The sequence below is a fragment of the Cygnus atratus genome, chromosome 3 (assembly GCF_013377495.2).
Source record: "Cygnus atratus isolate AKBS03 ecotype Queensland, Australia chromosome 3, CAtr_DNAZoo_HiC_assembly, whole genome shotgun sequence".
In the NCBI taxonomy this organism is placed as follows: domain Eukaryota; kingdom Metazoa; phylum Chordata; class Aves; order Anseriformes; family Anatidae; genus Cygnus; species Cygnus atratus.
In genome coordinates, this window is record NC_066364.1 from 57127470 (window position 1) to 57150052 (window position 22583).

The 22583-nt window shown below is 40.1% G+C and overlaps 1 protein-coding gene across 1 annotated transcript; it reads right to left on the reverse strand.

Moving 5' to 3' along the window:
* Nucleotides 1–331: 331 nt before the first annotated feature.
* KIAA0408 (KIAA0408 ortholog) lies at nt 332–13030 on the reverse strand. Its single transcript, XM_035538773.2, is given in 6 exon segments — nt 332–5128; nt 7061–7915; nt 7917–8427; nt 9780–9859; nt 10206–10547; nt 12814–13030. Coding segments are annotated over 6 exon segments (2097 nt in total). The 5' UTR covers nt 12949–13030; the 3' UTR covers nt 332–4954.
* Between the last annotated feature and the right edge of the window lie 9553 nt (nt 13031–22583).

Genomic DNA, 22583 nt, shown 5'->3' on the forward strand with positions numbered 1-22583 from the left:
GTGTTAATCTGACATCCATTTCAGTATCTCTTGCTATTATCGGCTCACAGAATGGGAAAAGGGTACATACAAAGATGCTGACTGAGAGAAGACAATACATTACGGGAAGTTTCAGGTGGTATGAAGCAGGCAGCACACAGACATCTTCCATTAGAAGCAAAGAACTATCCACAACAATTACTACAAGTGTTACACCCTCCTATTTCCTGTTTCCTTTCCGGCTTTTATTTGCACACTTTCACTTTGATCTTATTGAGGGTTCAAGTCTCCTTACACCACTAAAAAACCAATACAGTTCTTTGTAGAGTAACATAGCTTGCAAGGCACCCTTAGGTATGAGCTCCCATAACCACACAGCCACTGAACGAACCGTACATATCAGGAACACATCTCTGCTGACACAAGCACTTTGCAAAACAGAAAAGAAATGTGGGTAAGGGGTAGAAGCAAACCTCACAAGCAGATCAATCATCATTTCAGAAAGCAAAAGCATCAAGTTTTATATAATGTATGCCATTAACAGTTGATGAAGAAATTGCATTTTCAGTAAAGCGAACCAATAGATCAACTTCTAATATATTTGTGAATGGCAATAATAATATCAGCATTTTTAAGAATAGGCTGTCCAAAAATATTTTGATGGTGGTACAAATAGAAAGTCCTGTGGTATGGCATATACATAAAGAGCAATGGCAATAAACAACCTAAAAATATACATCCACCGGGAATCGAGGAGGGATGGAAAGGCCAGAGGCAACAAAGGGCTTTGATTTAGTGCACCGAGAGGAAATGCATTCTGCCTTCCAGTTTAAAGAGCATGTACACGATCAGAGTCCACTACAGATCTGTTCAATAGAGAATATCAGCAGTGTAATTGCTACAGCTGTACACTGCAGGTCTCAAAGCCAAAGGAATTCTCTGCATAGCAGCACTGTGAGAATTGCATAAGTTCTCTCATGCTAGGAAATTTAGGCTCGGTCCAGAAACAACAAAACTCTGAGGGAAATGGCCTACCTGCTGGGCTGCTGTGGAGCTTGCTAAAATGCTGTCAAAGACATTTGGATAGAAAATTCCTATTTACAGGTACAAGTTCTTAAGTAGACAACTGGAGCAATAAACTGGTGCTCTGAGTGCTCTGGAGAGTTATATTACACTGATTGCCAACTCTTTGCTATACATAACAGTTAACTCCTTTACAGTAACAGTCAAAGAGAATTGCATTGTTGATGGAGAACAAGCAAAGTTCATCCCTTCAGCAATGTTTTAAAGATATATAAGAAGTCTATCACTAACACTGTAAAGATAAAACATTTAGGGGAAATAAACTCTGTCTTTGAGGAACAATATCCAGAGGTTTCAAGGTAATTTTTTCCCTCTACTCCTTCTGCCCCTGTCAGAGGTTCTGACCCAGCCTGGTTTTGCAGCACTCGGGTGGCCTGCTATGTTGTATATGGAGGCAAGGCCTGGCCAACTATTCTCCGTGTTTCCTCCCCACCGTGCTACTCCCTAAAAGAGTTTGATGATGTCTCCATCAGTTTGCAAATATTTCGGTGGGCAGCTGATTTCTCATGTGCGAGAGGGTGCCCTTCAGTGTGCCTGCCCTGTTACTTAGTTTAAGGTTTTTACGCTTTGAAAATTCGCGGCTGCATTTATTTCAGTGCCCCTAAGCATACACTAGCAAGATCCTAGACTTGTTCAGAGCACAAGTAAGAAGACTCTGTATCAACATTAAGACTTGAGATGGCATGTGGAAGAATAATAAAAACTTATTTTAAAAAATGGCTTAGAAAACGATCAGCTTCCATAGGTGACACCAGCATTACAAGTAGAGTCAATTCTACCTAGATAATTTGTGGTTCTTTTACAAGTGTGTCTGTGTGCATGTGTATAGAGCCTCTTTTGCCCAAGAGCTTCCAAGATAAGTACATTTTCCTGTCATATGGGGGAACCTGGAGCTCTTTCCTCCTACAGCAAGTGCAATGAAGCCGGTACTATGGTTCAGTAATCACAGTTCTGGGAACTAAAAAACTCACAGCAGTGCACTGGCCTTGTCATGGGTATGACTGAAGAGAATATTTAAATAGCTTCAGCAGCAAGTTTCTAAAATTGGTATATTCATCTAGCCACCTACAGACCTAAATCACCAGTTTTGATACTTTCAGGCATCGGAATCAATGTCTATAATTAGATGGACACAGAAAAATCTTGACAAAATGGACTTGTTCTTTATTTCAAAAACCTTCTGTTCATTAAACTTACATACATCAGGGAATGTTGTAAGTATTTGATCCTTTCTCTGTTATTCAACAATGTGATATATGTCCAAAGTGATCAAAAAATAAATAAATAAAATTAAATGAGCTAAAGAAACACCTTCACTGACTAATTAAGGGAAACTGTTTCATTGTTACATTCGTCAAACAAAAGTGCACCACCATTTTTCAGAACAAAACTGCTTAACATTACCATGAAGGTAATTGAAGGAAGTTTGATTGCAGTCAGCACTCTGAAATTAAGAACCATAATTTTACAGTTCTGTCATATTACCTTTTCCTCAGCTTTAGGCATTTAAAGCTGCTCAGCTACTTAGGCATTTGAAAGGTCAATTTGCAAGGCATTTCAGTTTGCCAGTTTTCACAGTTAGAGAAACTTTTAAGCAGTGTTCCCAATTCACTATAAATCATTTGTAATTTTTCTAGTTCTAAGGAAGTTAATGGAGTGCAATCTCTAAATTCGGTCAAACAAGGAAATTTATAGTACTCTTGATTTTTCACTTGAGCACACGGATTTTTGTGTCTGTCCGAATTGTATATTTTCTTCAAGATTCTCTGTTCTTATACCATTTCCAGTAATTACTTTGCAATAATGTCCAAGTGAATTTTGATGAATTGTTGATCTGTTTGAAGCCTTCATATATTGTTATGGGGTTTCCTGCCACTCACACATAGAAAGTACCAGGAAGTTTAGATTGGGCAAATTATTCTGAGCATGCTTTTGCCAAGCAGGCAGCCACAATGGTGTGGCTAAGGTTGGATTTACGGCTCTAATGCCTGCTCAATCCAACACTGGCTTGCCCAAAAAGTTATTGATAGTACTTTGGAGGGTATATTGCTCAGCACAAGCTGCCCTCTGCTTTCTCTCTCTGCAAAACTATAGTCATGTAGAGGAAAGAAGAATAAGGCGCTAAAAGGAAGCAAAAAGGTGTGGATTCTCATCATGACTGGAGTAAGACAATATATCACTATCAAATTAAGCACAACTAATTTTCCCTATATTGCCACACAAACAATTCACTAGGACAAAAGCCTATACTCTCTCTGAAATCCTTTTTACATTCACATATGAAATGTGCACATTAATGGATTCTGGGATGATTTCTGAAATTCCTTTGAACACACTATGTTTCTCCAGGAGAAGAAGAAAAGTTGCAAGACAAGATCAGGCTGATGTTGAAGTGCCTCTTTACTCCTTTTAACCTAGACATGTTGTTTAAAGGTAATATTTATCATCTTTACCACACTACGCATCCAGCAACAGCCTAGAAAAGGGTGCAAAAATTCCAGGATGAGGGACACCGTCTTTTCAGCAAGAGTCTGGGTAGTATCTGTATTTCTTTCACACTGTGGGAAGGAACAAGCCAGGCTCTGTACACGTCATCGCAATGGCCCATCATGCCGAGTCAGGTGATAGCAAAAACACACTTCCAATGCCATTTGCCTGGGATTTCTGGCACCAGTGTGATGATATCTCGATGCAGTATTTCCGTACTAGATGCAGCTTGCTGCCAGAGTGCACGTAAACTTTGTAACTGACTGCCACGAGTCAGTCAGGGAGCGGTACGTTAGCAAGTGGCTCAAGCACTCTAGTCTAGGAGGAGAGTAAAAAAGGAGTGTGTCTGCAGCACTGGGAACAACAACGGCCCTTGTTCTCCTGCCTTGAGTGAAAGCAAACAAGGCCATTGTTCTCTGACTTAGCCAAACCTCAAAGTATAGCGCTAGAAGGAAAAATAAGTTTCACAGAATTGAGCATATACAACCCTTATCTTCCCTTCATAAACTGTATGTTATGCTAGTTGAAACTACCGAAGTGTTTACAGTATGCTATATGTATAATGGTACATTTAAGCTTTTTAAAGAGATTCGGTCATTTCAGGAATGTCTCTGGTGCTGAAAAAGGTTAATGTATTACAAATCATATAATATTTTAATTCAGAAAAAATATGTCTGGGTATTTTGACCTAGTATCATAAGGGTCAGGAAACTGAACGAGGATGCCATGAAGCATGACTGACAAATCAGTCGAGCTAGTCTGCTTCAGATACATATTGTGCAAGGCATTATCGCTGCAATCAGTCACAAAAATGCATATTTAGTTTTTGTACATTAAATACTACACCTGTGAACCTATGTAAAAGATATACAAAATATAAATGTCATCAGGACTGTATATTTCAAACTTTTTAAAATAAACACAAAGTATATATATATATGTCGGCATATAGGTTGTAGTTTCAATGTCAACACTAGCACAGTTTTTCTCTTCTAAATACAGACCTGTATACTTCCTAGTCCAACACATGCACCTACAAACACATGATCATGCATACAGCTTTACGTTCTGCTGTTTGCAGAAGAGTCAGAATATACAGCACTATACATTGTTCCAACTCAAAATTGATTGGCAAATTAAGGAAGATGCCACTCAAAATAAATTCTTTGTGAGCTAGTACTAAAAAGAAAAAAAAAGGAGAAAACCAGGGGTATAGTTGTTCCATCTTAATAAAAACACTGAAGACCATGATGATGACCTAAGATTCAAAACGTTTTGTCTGGCACGTGATGGGGTCACTCTTGGACAAGATAGGACAGGGTAGAGCTGGTCGCTGTGACACAGGTCGAACACAGTTACAATGAGGTGCAGAGCTTTCACACCACCACCCAACCCATCTCTGGGTTCAGACTACTGAGGTCTCTGAACGAAAGGAGACAGAGCAGTTGTACGCCGTCCTTCTCACAGCAGGCGGTGCTGACGGTGATCTCGATGCCCATCTGGAAGGTAAGCGTCGATTTGCTGGTCGGGCTGGTCGGGAGAAACCCTTCCCACTTGAACATTTAGCTGGCACAGATATCTGGAACACAAAGGCAGCTCCTTGCTTTAACACGTTAGGGCACAAAAGTCTTTTGTGGAATGCAATAGGAATGTAGGAAGACATTTGGGGTGACCGCAGAGCAGGTGGTCTGAAGCTATTAAAGGAACGCAGCAATGCACAGAATGCAAAAGAACAGCTACTTCTATGTATAGGGATTCTCACATCAGTTGCAGTTTAAAATATGTGGAGACAAGTGTCAGACGCAAGGAAAGGGACAAAATGTTAATGCAAGACAGAACTGAACATTCCCTGTTAATTTTTTTTCCTTTTTGGAAGATTTGTGAATGAACTCTGTATACTGTTCTACACATAGAAGTCAGAATGCCATCTTACATTACTGGAGTCTACGTACTTTCAAGCACTTTTTGATAGATCCTATTTCAGCAGTCACATCTTGCTAAGAACTCTTTTTCCATTAGCACAGCATGAAGCTGTTTACTCTTGCTAAATAATTCAGAATGCTTATTTATTAATGCAGTGTCATGTTTGCATGCAGAGCCTTATATACACCAGAAAAACAACAGACTTTGATATTAGCTACAGTGATGTAAATCTGAAATAATGAAAATAAACCAAATTCCTCTGTGCCTCATGCCATGTGTAGCTCTTTATACCTCTGTGACGTGAATGCTGCTGGACTTAGAATGGCACCCCCTAACCAGGCAGTATCCTACACTTTATTCAACATAAACGGCCACATAAAGTGTGAGCAATTTAGAGTGGAGAAAATGATCCAATTGGCTTAGTAAAGTTATTCTTGGCTGATATCAATGTAAATTCAGCCATTATCTGATCATTATTTCTTCCCTACATACTTATTGGTGAAATTTCATTTTCCTATCAAACTTTCACTGGATAAAAAAGAAATCAGAGGTTTTCCTCTATGCTATAGCAAAGGTGTTTCTGTTAAGCAAGATGCTGCATCACCGAAAGGCTGACATAAAGACAAGCAGTAGAAAATCTATATGGTCAGATTCTCAGCTGTTTAAATTCACATGGCTCCACTGAAGTCTGTGATTTTGTGACAGTTTAAGGCATACCAGCTGAGAGTCTAAACTCATTTAAGTTTCTCAGCTCTGAACACATTTGCCTTCTCTTTTCTGAGATGCTAAGGGGCATGTCTATTTGTGTTCTTTGGCCAAGGAGCTCTTCAGAAAAACTGATTTTTCTTTCTCTGTGGCCTTTCATAAAACCTGCAACTTATAGTATATTTGAAAAAAAAACAACAAACACATCTGTTTCTTTTCTCATTAAGAAAGAATGTTGGCAAAGACAATACTGCTAAACTTTTGCAAATACATTTCTGCCAAATATAAATTAATTAGTTATGCCATACTCTTCTGTTCCTGTGAGCCTATTCTTGAATATATAGGACAAGCCTGGAACTGAGACATGAGTAAGAGGAGGTCACTTTATTACTGGAAGCTTTAAGGAAGCTACAGCACCCATTTTCAAAGGCAGTTCCAAGAAAATCCTGAAACGAGCAGCACCCAGGACTGAAGAATCCTGTCTCCTCTAGGATTTTGACATTACAGAGTGTGCTTAAGACTTTTGGAAAGTCTTATGAAACAACTAGCCAGCTAAAGGAAGAGGGGAGAGAGTTAAAATCTGATTGCAATTTTCATTAGTTCAGTCCTTGAATAACTGCACTGCGGTTAAAATCTAGTTTTACGCAGCAGCAGCAGAGAGGAGAATCTGGCACACATCTTCACTGGTCATGCTTACTTACATGCTTCTGCCTTCTCACAACTCTATTATCTTCAAAGAAAATCCTGATTCATCCAGATCCTGGCCTAAAGTATCTATTTTTATGTAATTATTTACACTATCATGTTAGCTTGCCTCACGTTAGAATCTGAAGCTCAGTACAAAGCTGAACTATTTTGCTCTTGCCATTCTTATGAACCTTACCTCTGGTAACTTCTGTCTCTCCTTTCCTTGCTTGAGTTGCTGCCCAATATGCCTGGCTGAATTCCTCGGAAATTCTTGCTTTCCTTGCTCAATCTGAAGCATTTCTAAATACTGACTCAACGTCTCACAACCCCCATCAGTAGATTCAGTGTTTGCCCGTGTCCATTTATCTTTGCAGCGTTTTTCATTACACGGAGAAGTCACCGTGGATTTTTCATAGTTTTTCAAAAGCTTTTCAACAACACCGTAGTTTGACCTTGAGTCAGCTGAGCGCGGGCGACCGGATAAATTACTTGGTCTCCAGTCATGCTCATGAAGCATGTGTCTATAACTGCTAGTATTTGGAAGTCCATTTACTTGCTTTTGTTGCCCTGCTGATCTGACAGCTTTGCTGGGGTTGCTAGTTTCTTGTTCCTTTGGTGCAGAGAATTTAGGATTTGAAACACAAGATGTATCTACAGTTTCTGTCCTGCTAATAGCAGAGTCACAAGGTGAGCTGCAGGGTTTGTGATCTTCTGATGCTGTTCGAGTCACCTGGTTTTCTTGCAAAGCATTGCTACGTTTATCTGTGTGAAATACAGTCCGGTTAAACTCATCAATCTTTGCTGCTAAAGTTTCATTTCTTGGGGTCTTTCCCAAAGTATACCTAGAGTCTCCCAAAAGATCACTGTGCAGGGTAAGGGTAGCAGGGGCATAAAAGTCATTACTGTAAACAGGACTGCTTTGACACTTGGGATTTTGTTTCTGGTGCATCTTGTTGCTCTGGGCCATATTTCCATCTGAGCAACTTTTCTGGGATGACAGTGGGGAGGACTCACTTTTACTGTCTTTGCCAGCATCATATGCCCACGTGTTTGTGGCAGAAACTTGTTGGTACATTGCACTCATTTTTGGTTACAGGTATTGCAGCAGTTACCATCACAGGACCTTTCACAGTCTGCCCTTCATTTGTCACTGCAGTTTCATTTAGTTTTATAGGCAAAGGATTCACCAGTTTCCTTCTGCTCCTACAGTCCTGAACTTTGCAAGTGCTTTTGATGCTTGGATCTCTCACAGGTGCTTCAGAAAGCTGTACAACTGCAGAAAGTGAGTTTGCTAGGTGTCGAGAAGTGCTCCGTGGAGGAACTGGTGGAGCTTCTTTCTTTTGCCAGGGTCTGAAGTCTGCTCCTCTGTCACCAATAAGACCACCATAGGACATGTCCTTCAAACCCTTGGTGGAGCTCATCAGATTCTTCCTATTATTATGCTCCTCTGTTTCAAAAGCAACTGAAGTCTGTGATTCACTGCTGGACACATGGTTCATCTCAGGCAGAATAACTGTGTTTTGGGTTTCTTCAAATTCCCCCAGGAAAGGAAGTGACTTCATTCTGGACATAAAAGAAGAGGTATTTTAGGGATGAGCAATAAGGGTTTTCCCTCGGGACCTCAGCATGGATCCATTCTCTCTGAGAGCAGGTGTTTTAATGCTGGCTACTTAAAAGGATTTGGGAGGGGTTTTGCTGCAGCTGATACACACAACATATTTGAAAAATACGTGAAGAATTTGAAGAAAGCTCAACCGAGGGAATTTTGTGTTCCTTTCTCTTGACACTAAAATTATTTTTCTGAGTTTTTAGTGATAGATAGTTAGATGACTAGTTGTTTTCTTAACTGTCCTATAGCAAGGATAGTGGCATCTTGTGAGCTTTAATGACTCCAATGAGAGTCTACGTAACTATGAGCTGAATGAGGAAAACCTCAGTACATAGTGCATCCCTTGTGTAGGTTTCCTAACATCACACATGATGGTACAAGCGTGTCTTGAGATCTGTTCAAAAATCACCCTTCTTGGCCTGGATTAGAAACTAGGCATCAGCTATGAATCTATTTTCTTAAAAGATGCAAATGCTAACCTAACTGCAATAAAAACTTAGTGACAGGCAGCACATTGACTGTACGGTTGCATAGGGGAGTGTAAGGAGTCCCTCTGCTCTTTGGGTGCATTGAGCTTGCCACAATGCAGATTTCCTAGGGAGCTGAGCAGTCATAGCTTAGACATAGCCCATCTCAGTTTCTTTCATGATGCGTACCCCGTCACACCATGAGTAGTCTTACCTTCTGAGCATTTATGCACAACGCAAGAGGAAATCTGGTGTTTAGCTTCCTAAAGGAGACCACGAGCATTGAATTTTTAACAGATTGTGGAATATTCATTTACTGTACTTTTCAGGGTGTGGTTTACCACCTTTCCATTCATACAGATGTATGGTTGCTCTTCCTTCTCTTGCTTTCTTCACTGTCTTGGATTGTAATTCCCTGACGTATCTCCAACATTTAAGGCTAAATCTGGGTTTTATGTAAGAAGCCTCCCAGCCTAATATACCCATACAGCATTGTACAGAACTGCATGGAAACAGCACCAGGGCAAAGAGAAATATCTGTTCACTTCCCCAAACCTCTATAAAGCCATTAGAAAAACACGTACAATGTCATCTCATACAAGTACTTATCTCATTTTGTAGGTTCTACAGATAAACTCAATTCTTCTAGTAAAACATGGCCTTTTATTATATTTCAGCAAATTTAATTTGAAAGTTTTATGCACCGAAAGACTGAAAGGATAGAAAAACTGCTCAGCTGCTAATAAATTCAAGAGCAAACCTCCCTTCAAAGTGAACAGGAACACAGCTTTATTATTAATTTTCTTCCTCTAAGATAAAGAGTCCAAATATGTTTTTACCTTCTGTGGTTTGACTTCTTTCGAATTTCCTCTTGATAGCTGCATAATTCTTCACTAACTCTGGCAAGTTCTTTTAGAGCCTTTGTAAATATAAGAATAGTCTTTTAACATAAGCCTTTAAATGGTATCTCCAGAATTATTTTGAAACTTGTGGTGATTTGAATTTAAGATTCACAGCAAAGGGAATTAGCAAAGCGAAAGATATTAAAATGCCCCCAGGTTAGGAATTGATGTAAAGTGCATGCTGTTAACACATTTAAACAGTGGGAAGACACACAACAGTGGCAAACTGAGCAGGAAATAGAGGAAATAAAATGTCTGTAAAAATAAAATCTGGAAGATCAGTTCTTTAGGTTAACCCTGGCAGGCCAAAGCTCTCAGTATTTTCCTCACCCTTGTAACTGAAACATGCTAGACTTTACTTACTACATTGAGATCACCAATATAATTCTTGGCATTTTTCTTGGAAGTTCTGATGCTGATACTGTCTTCAGGTTCCTCGTGGCTCTCAAAGGCCAAATTGTCCATTAGCAAAATATTGTTCTTGCTTTTGGCTCTGGTTTCTTTACATTCAGGTCCTGTTTTACTGAGCAAACTCCCTTTTTCCATCCTGTCATTTACCACATTGTGTTGATAGTTCAGCTCCACTGTGTCACTCTCTTCTGAAGTAGGGGAATGCATGGACAGCTGCAGCATCTTGCTCTGAGTGGCCTTATTATCATGGACATTCATATTGTTCTCCCTTCTAAGTTTTACCTCTTGGTAAAGCTGAAAAAAACAATAGAACTTTCTATTAAATCACAGCACTCTTCTCTATGACTTAGTGATAAGTCCAGAATGGCATTATTTGGCAATGTGCTGTCACCCCCATATTTTCTTTCACACTGTCTGCTACGAACCAGTAGCTTTATTAGTAAATGAAAAGGTGTTAGTTCCTGTTACCCAGCACATCAAAACCAGGGAACTTTGACAAATTATAAAGTAGTAAAAATAGCAACATCATAAATACCTCTTCTGCCTACAGTATCATTTCTTGTGCCAAGAATCCCATGGCTCTTTATAAACATTCATTGTTAACTTGCTCTTATGAAGAAAGCACAAAGCAAGCACCTCTGGACAGCCATCTGCCTGCTCTCTCACAGTGTGTAAGGACAACCCAACAGCTTTTGGAAGGACAGTGAAAAAAAATGACAACGTGAAGAACGTGGACATTTCACGGGTAGTGCTGTGGATCTGAAGTATTCTCATGGTCAGAGACTTGACACTTGACCTCATCCTAAACTCTCAAATTCACTCACAAAGCCCAGCTGCTCATGAAACCTGAGGACTAAACTTCGTAATTTCCAAGAAATGACGGCCTCATATGGGTTCAGCACAGCAACAAGAAGGAAGGATACTACCTCGTAACTTAGCAATACCATCTCCTAAATCACATAGGTCTTCCTGGAGGAGTCCATGAACCAAGTTAGTATTTAGTGGGCTAGAGAAAACTACCAAATGAAATTACAAGCTGATAAGGTAGCACAAGTTTTGTTGAGGAAAATTCTCTACAGATGATGGCATTTAAAAGGCATCTCCCTTTTTCTCCACCCTTGTGGCTTTTAGTGAAGAAACATCAGGCAACTGATATCAAAGATAGCTAGTTATAGACATAGCTTAAGAAGGGACATTAGGATACCAATAAACTTGGGGTATCATCTCTAGTTTTGTCTGGTCCTGTAGTACCCAGATAGTTGCCTCATCCATTCTCTTCGGCTCCATTCCATTCTTTATCTCTTTTTCTGTCCCTGTCACACTTTTGTAATCCATATGCTAATAAAAAACATTGAACAAACATGGCCTTCACTGCCATTGTCAGGACTACTAATTATCAGAATACCATTTCACAACACATTACTGTCATTCCAAAACAGGTCATAAACCTAACAAGCTTATTTTCAACTACGTACACAGACCACATTACTAACTTTTGAAGCCTCCTCACTTCGGTGGTGAAATTAGGTAAGACAGCAAAGAAATGTCTTAACACAAAGGACAAAATGCAGCAGAGACTGTCACACCAAAGTCTGTAAAAACTGTAGGTAATATATGGGAGAGCTGACATTATGGAGTTATGTTGCATGCTGAGGCTGCAATTCGTTTTCCTTCTCATACTTCCTTGTAAGCAGTCTCTGCCATACATTCCTCTGCTGCTCAGCCACAGGGAGGTGTTGGCAGAGAGCAAGCAAAACTACTCCATGCGTATATTAGCATGAAAAATGTGGAAAACTCAATGATGAAAAAACTTGTCTCTGTATGTTGCCAAAGCAGATTCCATTTATGCATTTCAGGGTGTCAGAGGGTTCTGTTGAAGTGACAATTTGGAGATAAAAGAGTAACAAAAAATTACCTAAACTGTTTCTGGAAGGAGATGCCTTAGAAATGGCATAGAGTGAGTATTTGTTAGTATGTGTAAACACAAGTGGTGTCAGGGCTTTCATACTATTTATTGTAGCCGTTTTCTCTACTAAATGCTGTCCATAAATGGAGCAGGTTCTAGCCAGAAAAGTTCTGCATCATACAGCGTTTGATGTATCACATTTTTTTTTAACATTACCATTTATCCTAACAGACCTGAGCCATGTAACTGCCCCCCCCCATTTTTTTTTGCCAGAGAATTACGATACCTAGATTTTTTTGTTACTAAATACGCATTTTCCTAAACCCCATACATGCAGATCTGTTCAGCATGTCTGAACATGTATAAAATGAGCACTGTGGCTCACGGCCAGAAGAACTGGCAGCAGTATATATAGCCAACAATACAGCAAACTTGACAGAGTTACATTTAACCTCCTACATCGTATTTGTGAGTATTAAATGAACAATTTCAAATACTGATTAACCCCAGGCTTCGTATCCTTCAGCTATTACAAAATCCCAGTGACAGATAGGAGATAGGATATAACTCAGAGAAAAATAAATCAAAGTGACCTCTAGTCATTGAAAAGACTTAAGTAAAAATGTCAGTGTTCAGAGACTTGTTTAAAAGTACCTCTTCAATTTTCTTCTGCATGACCTTCCATTGACATTCCCATTCTTTCCTTTCATTGTCAAATCTCTCCAGCAGCTCCATCTTCTCCTTATTCCAGTTCCTCTCTGTATTCTCCAGTTGTTTACGCAGGTCCATGGTTACAGTCTGTGTAACAGCAACAAGATAGCTCTGCTTTTTTCTTTCTTCCCTGAATGTTTCCTGAAAGTTTATAAGTCTTACTTGTCTTTAAATCTAGCTTTCAGAAAAAACAAACAAGAAAAAAAAAACAATCAAATAATTAATGGAAATGCACTTGCAGAAGAGAGCAGCACAAGATTGCATGATATATATCTGCAGTATGACTGGAAGATGAAGAACTAAGCGTTATAAGACACAAACCTAGGGATAGACAGGCCCAATCTGAAAAGAGGAGGGATGCACAGCTGGCATCACAGGATTCACCAGTGTCTGCCGCAACAGGCTGTGTACCATGGCCACTTCACATCTTTGTTGTTACTCCTCACTATAAACATGCTTTCAATGAAATTCGAGTCTATGTGATACTGAATGGCACTTCTGGACCTTGGGATCCTGTGAGGTCTGCCCTTGAGGGTGACAGCTATATTTACATTTGTTCAAAAGACAACTGCAGGTGTAAAGGTATCATGTTTGCTGACGCACTCCTTTCACACATGCATTTAGCATGGCAAATACTATGACATTCTTTCAGCAGTTAAGACTGTAAACGATACATGAGAAGAAAGTTCTCACGGCTATACGAATGCTTTAGAACACACAAAGGAAAAGTCAAGAGAAAAGCAAGTATTAGGTAACACACACATAGCATAAAGCATCATTCTGACTGTAAGTCACTATAAAGAGTTCATGTATTTTGGATTCACGAATCTACATCTATAAATGCTAGTTCTAGGACCAGCACAAATAAAACTGGAAACTGTTCTCCAAGAGCACTAACTCAAATTTATTTCAAAACCTTGCTCAGAATATTTCACTCATTTGTGCTTCAGTTTCTCAATCCTCTTCAGAACTCTTTGGTTTCCTTGTATGTGTGAATGAAAAAATATTAATAGAACTACTAAACACATATTTTAAAGGAAATATTTTGGATCTGCTCATTTGACATTGGAGCAAAACAATTACAGATTTACTGGGCCTGATATTCCTCCTGCTTTGTTAGGCTTACAATGGAAACTCCACTACCGTCAGTACACTTACTATGCCAGCTAGGCCGAAGTAACATTCATTCATTCAGTTACAGTGGATTCTGTGGTATAATAGCTGGTAAATACACATTGATGCTTGCGTTGTTAACTTTGTCTCTCAAGGCATGCTGTTGTGTTCGTTAGGTGGACCTGGAATTCACTTCTAGTCACAAAATGCCTCTGCATTGCCTTGGTCTCCCGCCAGAAACCAAGTGTACAGGCAGGCAAATGGCTTATCAGAGAGTTAACTAGAAGTAAGCCCTAGTTTATGTTACTGGAATTTGTCCATTTCCCTGACTGACAGTCAGTGATTCTCAGCTCACAGGAACAGCCCATTTTACCGCCCACATTTTCTTTGATGTAGTGAAAATTCGCCCTTGAGCTTCACACAGTTCTTCTTCATCCCGTATTTTATTGGGCAAGTCTTGTTGATTCAGCTGTGGCTACTATATAATCACTGCTTACCAATGTCTGCATTATTTCAGCTGACTGGTAAGCTGATGCCAAACTTGGAGTCAGCTTCTTTCATTAGCAAGTGAGCAGAGAGCTCTGCTGAGCCCGGTGTCTTTGTGTCAGAGGAAGGCCTCCTACAGCATCTCACACCTGACAGCCATCTTGGGCCCAAACCTAACCCCGGGCTTGCAGAACCATTTACCCCCAAACAGTTTGGGATTGAGGACTGAGAGAGTAAGCTAGCTATTCTCCGGATATCTATGCTAGCCTGTTTCACAACAGTGTAACCAAGCCACCACATAACCTGGTACTGGAGCTTACTCTTTCAGTCTTTGGCTCACACCTGCCTAGGAGCTCTGAAATGGCAATCTGTCCCTCAACTATTTACGAACAGATTTCAGGCCCTTCTTCTTCCACCTGCCTAAAAATGTGTGGGGCAGTTTTACAAACACATAAAACTTCCTGAAATTAAGAGCTGCTCAAAGACAACACAGCATTCTCATCACGAAAGAGGTCAAGCACTGGCTTGGTTGTGGCTTCTTAGGGAAGGTGGCCAGGCTATAGAGACTGCAGCTCTTCAGGCCAAAGCTTTGTGCCAAACTTCACTAAGTGTTGACCAAAAACAACTTACAAAAAATTCTCACAACAACAAAGCAACAAAAAAAAATCTTAAAACAACTTACAAAAAAAAAAACACAACACCTTAAGATCTGTTGCAATCTAAGCACTTATTGCTAAATAACTTTACAACTGCTTCAATACTTCCTCACTTCGTTAGTTCAAAGATCATAATTTTTAGCAGTCTTTTTTTTTTTTTTCTTTTTTGGCTGCATTTATGCCTTTATTTCTCAAGACACCTCAGAGAAATAAACAAAAGTCACCTCTCTAGTTACTCTACTCCACTGGAGTCTTTTAAATACGTGTCAGAAAGAAACAGAAATGTGCAAGCACTGTAAAGTCATGAACTAGAGAGGCAGAAAGAATCTGTCTATAGCTTGCAGAAGTGGTGATTTTGCCAGTGTACTGTAAGTACCCATGGCCATGCTTCAATTGGCAGCATATTACTAGTAAGAAACTCAAGACTATACATCATATGTATATATATATAAGAATAGATGTGTACTCCTTTCAAGCATGCATATATCATTAAAAAAGCCCCTGGTGGTTTCTTTGTGCTGGGAACTATTGTTACCTTTGCTTTCATCTTAACAATTTACAAGCTGTTTCATATGGGACTGTAATTATAAAAAGAATCCGAGATGATTAAAATGCAATCAAGTCTTGGAAGAGGTGAAGAGCTTAGCAACAGAAATTACAGATAGTTACTTGTAGCTTTAAGATCCACAAAAACCTTGTATTGCTTCTTATGTTTCTCTGATATCCTCTTGACATAAACTCTGAGAAAAAAACTTCTGCTATTGTACAGTGGGTAATTTCCTCAGAGAGTTTTAACTCCTGTTTCTGTGGCTCTATTCCCTTTTTTTCTTGGTCTTTGTTTATTGTTTGTTTGTTTGCTTGATTATTTTATTCCCTACTAGCAATAAAATCCCATGTGTAGTTCAGGTAGTATACCCTCTCTCTGTATGGTGTACCCAGATGTCCTGAGGGATATTGCATATGGCTTAAGCAACACACAGGGATGAAAAATTACACTTTTTCATCTGCTGTGTGGATCAGAGCAGTATCTGTGCTCTTGCAATATTGGCACGTTCTGCATGTCCTAGACAAGGTCAGAAGCTCATTGCAGCAATCAGCTTCAACCAAATAATCAATTTTGTCTACATCAGCTGTGTTTTCCCTTAACTTTTCCTTTAGCCCTCTCTCCTTTCAAGCAAAAAAAATGTTTTATTATTTGACATTACTGTTACTATTCCCCCACGTCTTAACTGTGTCTTTTTATCTACCAATTAAAAATGCAGAACAGTTTGAAATCAACCTCTACTAACTTCGTAAAATAATCTGCAGTGACATCAGCTGAGGAGACGTTATTTTTCAACAGAGATCAATTAGACTGGATGTGCATGACCATTCAGATACACAAAACTTCCACTGATTTTACAAAAAAAAAAAAAAAAAACCACAATTAAATGATATTTCCAAAAGGTGCTATATTTTGGATGACTAAAGAAACCATAAAGTAATTTATTTGTTCAATTATAAAAGAGAGTCAGGTGCCACGATACTGTGCACTTTATACTTGGAAGGAAACTACATTAGAGAGAGAGAAAGAGAGAGAGAAAGGAGCAAGGGGAGGGGGAAGGAAGGAGGAGAGAGAAAATGAGAAAACAGAGAAAGTGAGGAAAAGAGAAAGAAGGAAACAGAAACTCCACTGCTCATGATACCTGTCATCCCTGTTCTGTTGATATATCTGTGCTTGCACTAAAGAAATTGACTAAACTAATACTGAGTCTTTATCTAAGAATAAAAAACGTGCACCATACATAAAACACCATATAACGTATAAATAGAAACATCAGAGAGATGTTTAAATAACTGTTTGTCACATTAGTAATTTGCATTCTTTAAAATTATGTTAACTGTTCAAAGCCGTTCAAAATGACTGATTTCAAATAAACCATAACCATACCTTTCATGGAATAAGAAATCCTTTGGAAGTTTTTCAGTCCATTTCTAAACAGCAGTGAAAGCAATGAAGCGCGTAGCTAGCTGAGATCCAGTTCTGCAAATCTTGATCTTGAAAAGAAACGAGAAAGCTAAGCAAAGCACAACCTTTCACTTGGGGCAGCATTTGCAACTCTCTTCAAATAACTCCACAACTTTTGCAAACTGAAAAACAGTTCCGCTCAGCATCATCCCAGCAGCTGGCTTCCACGTGACGTCAGCGCACGGAGGATGGCTTTAAAGCCATCTCTTCCAACCCCCAGCTCTGTAACTTTATATCTCCTCATATTTTGTGTAAACAACTCCAAGTCCAGGACATTTTTAGGTTTTATAGTGCAGTCCAGTCTTTAAAGCTTGCCAAAGCAGCCAGTGTTAACATTACAGTTATGACAATAGGCAATTTTAGGTTTCTTTTATTAGCGTCCATGTTGTGAAGGAAGATTCTTCTCTGTCTCCCAGACCCAGTTTCAAGGGTTATATTTTTTAGTACGATCATTTTGAGCTTTGCAATTTGACCCTCATAAAGTGCTTTGTAAAGGGAGTTTGTTTAAAGAAGCAGTTTAGTTGGTTAATAGCTATCTTAAAGAGCTAAAAGCAAACGACTCCTCCCTAAAATCTTTTTCTGCGTTCATATACTATCACTTACAAAGTGCAGAATTACTGGGCATTGTGTAATCTGACTGTCCCGCATTCTGGGAATGGTGATAATGGTTTCTTTGAGATATGCCCAAATATTCCTGCTACTTTATAAGCTTTCTGGATCAGATTCCCTGGTCTGTTAAGATACTTTTTGTTTCAGCAAAGTGCTTGAAAGCCAACGGAATCTCCTTTGCACAGGGAAATTCATCCCTGGCATAAGGCTAGCAAGGAAGCTCCAAAAGCACCTCAGCCTGGACGTAAAGCACTGGGAGTGCCCACAGCAAGTGTCGGCACAGGAAGGGACATGGAAAGGGGAAGGAGAGTGTGACAAAAATGACCAAGAAAGTGAAAGCTTGTAGGAGACCCTGAAGCCACTCTGCAGCATGAGGAGCTCTGGCTGGCTCCTTGCCTCCCTGCTGACCACCGCACCTGCACTGCCGCATGACGTGTCACACTGCTCTCCCACGGCACGGCCAGGGAGACCCCAGGCAGCGCTGCCCACACGTACTGCTGACCCACCGGGTACTCGCATCTGTAGGGAGTGATTAGGAACAGCCACAGACTGAAAACTCACATTTCAGGGAGTGTTTGTCCCATTTGGGGCCCTGAGAGGTGCCACCACGTACCTGACTAAAGGGAGCATAAAATTCTGGGCAAATTGCCCCATCAGATGTTTGTCTTCAAATGCACCAAGCAGAGGTGATGTATATTTTTGTGGGCAGGGCAGCTGATGACAAGAGGATCTGCGAGACGGAGGACATGATATGAGGATTCACACCTCCTTGCTCAGTCAGCACCCTCCTCCTCAGGACAATAAGATGCATGTGTGACAAAATCTACGCACAGCACAAAGATTTTAGGTCTGGGTGCATTTTATAGTAAATACCAAAGCAGGTTTCAGGGAAAACACATTTTTTCTCCTTATATGGTCTAGCTGTAAGTCTCAGCAAACACATTACTTGGGTGCTTATTCTGTCCCCATGTAACATAAATAATGGGACTTGGGCCATTTGTGAAAATTTTACAGACAATCTAAAACCAAACAAAGACCCCCAAGTATGAGACTGAATGTTCCTGAAGAAAATCCTCAGCCTCTAACTGCTGAGGAATTACAGTTTTCCCGTTCACAAAGCAAAAGTGTGACTTGTTTGAGGAGGTTACTTCCAAGCAGGCCAGCTGCCATGGCTGGCAGCAAAGCTGAATGCCTGGGGGCAGAACGGAGCACGCAGCTGGAGGCTGGGTGCCACAGTGCTGCTCCTCCCCGCAGCCGGCACAGCTGCGCCCCTGCAAATGGAGACAATATGAAGGTTTTTTTTTTCCCTTTTTTTTTTTTTTCTTTCTATACATTTCCCGTCAGTATTGGCTATTATCCTTGTGTATTTAATATTGCTAACTCAAATTCCCTTATCTTGCTATGAGAAGTCCTGGAAATACAGCACAGCAAAAGCAAAGGAAACAATGGACTAAATCACAGCCTTGAGTTTTCACTCAGGCAAAATCCTACATTTCTGACAGTGAGAGGAATTAGAAATGTGTGAGACTGAGGGACTCATGTAGAACTGGACCCCACTCAGTTGAGTGGGGCTCTCCAGGTGACACTGCAGCTTCACATCCGACCTTTGCTGAGATGGGGGGATCTGCATGAGGGTGTAGGTGCTTGGCTTTCACTAAGGAGACAGAGGGCTTCATTCGTGAGGACCATGAAGGAGCTCTGCTCCCTTGTATCCTGGGCTCCCTGAAGTTAAACCCCCGTGGAAGCCAGGCAGAACTGCTGTCCTGGATGGCCACAAGCTCTATTTCACTCACACTATTTTGTAGGATGACACTTGGAGAAAGAAAATTTCCTGACCTACACATAGCACTGGAAGGACAGTTCAGAGACAGCTCAAGGCTGGGTAGGGAAAACTAAATGCTTCTGTGCATGAGTCAAATGGCCAGGTTAAACTTCTAATATGGGAAAGGCAGAGCAAAGTTAGGATAAAAAAAAACAACAACAAAACCCCACAAAGTGAGCTATTAAAACCTGGGCTCATTGCTCCTCGCACCCCTAAGTAGAGCAGTAATGGCTTTTGCTCTGGGGGAAAAGTCATCCAACGGAAACTGTCCATCCTTCAATATCGCCAGAAAAAGCAGCAAATGTAGCTTTCTGGGCTCTGGTACAGGCAAAATAAGCAGGCAGGCCATTGTAGGTTGACTAATTCTGACACGTTCCTTCCATAGGCAAAGTGCACTTTGTCCATGCCTGGTATCAGCTCAGCTCGTGTTGGAAGTCAGCACTTCAACAGAACAGGCGCAAGGGCATTTTAATCTGCTCCTCTGCTAAATTTCTCTTCATCGTGCAAGGCTGAAGACAAAGGAGTGTGAGTTTCAGCATGGGCTATAATCTGATTACATACTCAGGTAGTGTGTGCTGTGGATAAATCTGTGCCCAAGACCATTTCAGAGCACCTTTAGTTCTGCTGTACTAGCTTGGTGACAGCACACCCATGTTGTTCCGTCAGCATCAAGTGGGTAAGAGGAGGGAAGAACAGCACTGCTGCCACTGCAATCAACCCAACCACTACATCGGATCCCTGAAATATTACAATTTACACCTCAATAATTTTGGCAAATACATCTCAGCTGTGGATATATCTCAGGAAATGGGCAGAAAGCAGTACAAATTCTGCCTCCTCTAACCGTTGTGCACTTCTGCAATCACATCTGTCTTAATGGAGAAACAGAGCCAACAAAGTGTTATGTCATGCCAGTTCTCCAAGGGTACATTGGAAATCGGTGGCAGATACTTTAGATGTTTACTTTAAATAGAGCCACTGTAATTTTCCCCATAGGCAACTGCATGTGTAATGGCAAAAGTTGGGTTTGAATATCACTTCCCTCGGCATTAAATCAGAGACAGAAATGTAAGCCAATGGGAGCTGGGCCCCTGATACTGATGCCTTTAGAAGTCTCCTACTCACCTATCAGATTCTGGGGTGATTCAGGGGAAGGACATCTAATATCCTAAAGCTCTGCTTGTTTTTGTAAACAACACCCAAAGTTCATGTGCAGTTCATCTCTTTTTATAACACATATTTAGACAGCCATGTTTTTGGCAATTTTCTTTTTTCCGACTGCCAGGCATGTTTCTGCACTATAGCACCTGCTCTCTTCTGGTTTTGATTCTGAAGCACTGGTGACATGTGTCAGCAGACACTTATTCTCTCTCTAACTGGAGCTTCAGGCATGGATATTTTTGGTTGAAAGAAATATCACTGATCCTGGAGAAGATGATCTTTCTAGTATCATGGGAATTTTTCAGTAAGAATAAAGAAAATATTTGTAGAGGTATTTTCTCAGGGTATTCAGAGCTGACTCGAAATAGGAAAGAAAATTAATTGTATTACTCTGTTTGCAGGGAAGTAAAAAATGCATCTATATTCTAAGTGACATAAAAATTCATCTGATTTACTTCCAATTTATACAAATGTAAAAATATCAGAATTAGATCTACATATGCAAGATCTCTTCTTTCTGAAAGAACGTGGAACGAATTCCCTGGGAACACAGGAAACAGAAATTTAATATTTCAGAGAAATGCAGAAATAAGGCTATCTTGGGACTGAAATTTAGTAAAGTTTTTCACAAGAATAGAATATTAATCCCAGCATCCAGACAAAATTCAGCTTCGCATTAGTTCTATCCACAGAACAAAACTCCTGCACCCATTTAAAACATGTTGCTTAATTACATCCCCTTCAGCAAAAGGTTGTACAGCTTTTTTGTGCACTTTAAAATCAGATTTCTAACATTTACTCCCTAGCATACTGTGTTACCAAATTCGTTTTAATAGCCCTATTAGCAGCAGTAGATATTGTATCTCTCAGTTTTATAGGACTGCATACTTGTGCAACTCCTACGTTGTGCTTCAAAGGAACTGCATTTCATCAACTGATGAAATGACTTGGGGAGACTTGCACAGGGTAACTGCAGTGGTGATCTGTGAGAGGAAACATACTTCATAAAAAGGTTGGTTAGCTTTATGATGCACATTGACTTCCTTAACATCTAAGTTTTATGCTATAAAAGAAGACTTCAAAATATTAATCCTACTTAAGGAGAATCTATGCTTTATTGTGGAAGCACTTTCCTTTCACTTGAAGAAACATGTATAAATTTGGGTTAATTTAGCTTCCTCTCATCATGGGTTTTAGAGAGCAACAATAAACATTTCTTTAGTCTGCGATACCCACTGTGTTCTGCTATTGCAGCATGTTCTAAGAAGCACTTCTTTGCTTCCAGAAGGGGATTTGTGAATCTCTATAGGTATAACTGAGATTTTAACTGATAGGTAACGTGGCATATCTGGCTTGTTGCCACATAAAAGCAAAATCTTATATTCTTCTTATTACTGCTCTTCAGAATTAGATGCTGTGCGGCAGACAAGTTAATGAATCAGCAGTGTGCTGTCTGGCTCTTCTCTGTCTGACTCCCACGCACTCCTGCTAGAGGATGCGGACATGTTCAACTGCATTTATCTGCTCACCTCTGAGGTGAACTTTGCCCACCAGGCCAATAACTGAGAGGAGAAAATCTGCAGCCTTTCTTGGCAAGTATAAGTGTCACATTTCTTTGTGAGACAAAGCTATTTCAATTTAGAAAAGCACAGAACTCTTATTTTTTTGGTTAGATGTTATCTTCTGGCTATGGGTCTGTACTGATTTTACCAGCTTTCTCAGAGGCTTCTGAAATAGTGAAAAATGGAGGGCTGTGAATTTCTCTGCAATATCCAGTGTGAAAGTTAAGCAGCTCTGATCACTCCCATCAAGCTGAGGGCAGCACATGAAGAATGCATTTTATTTCATAGAATCACAT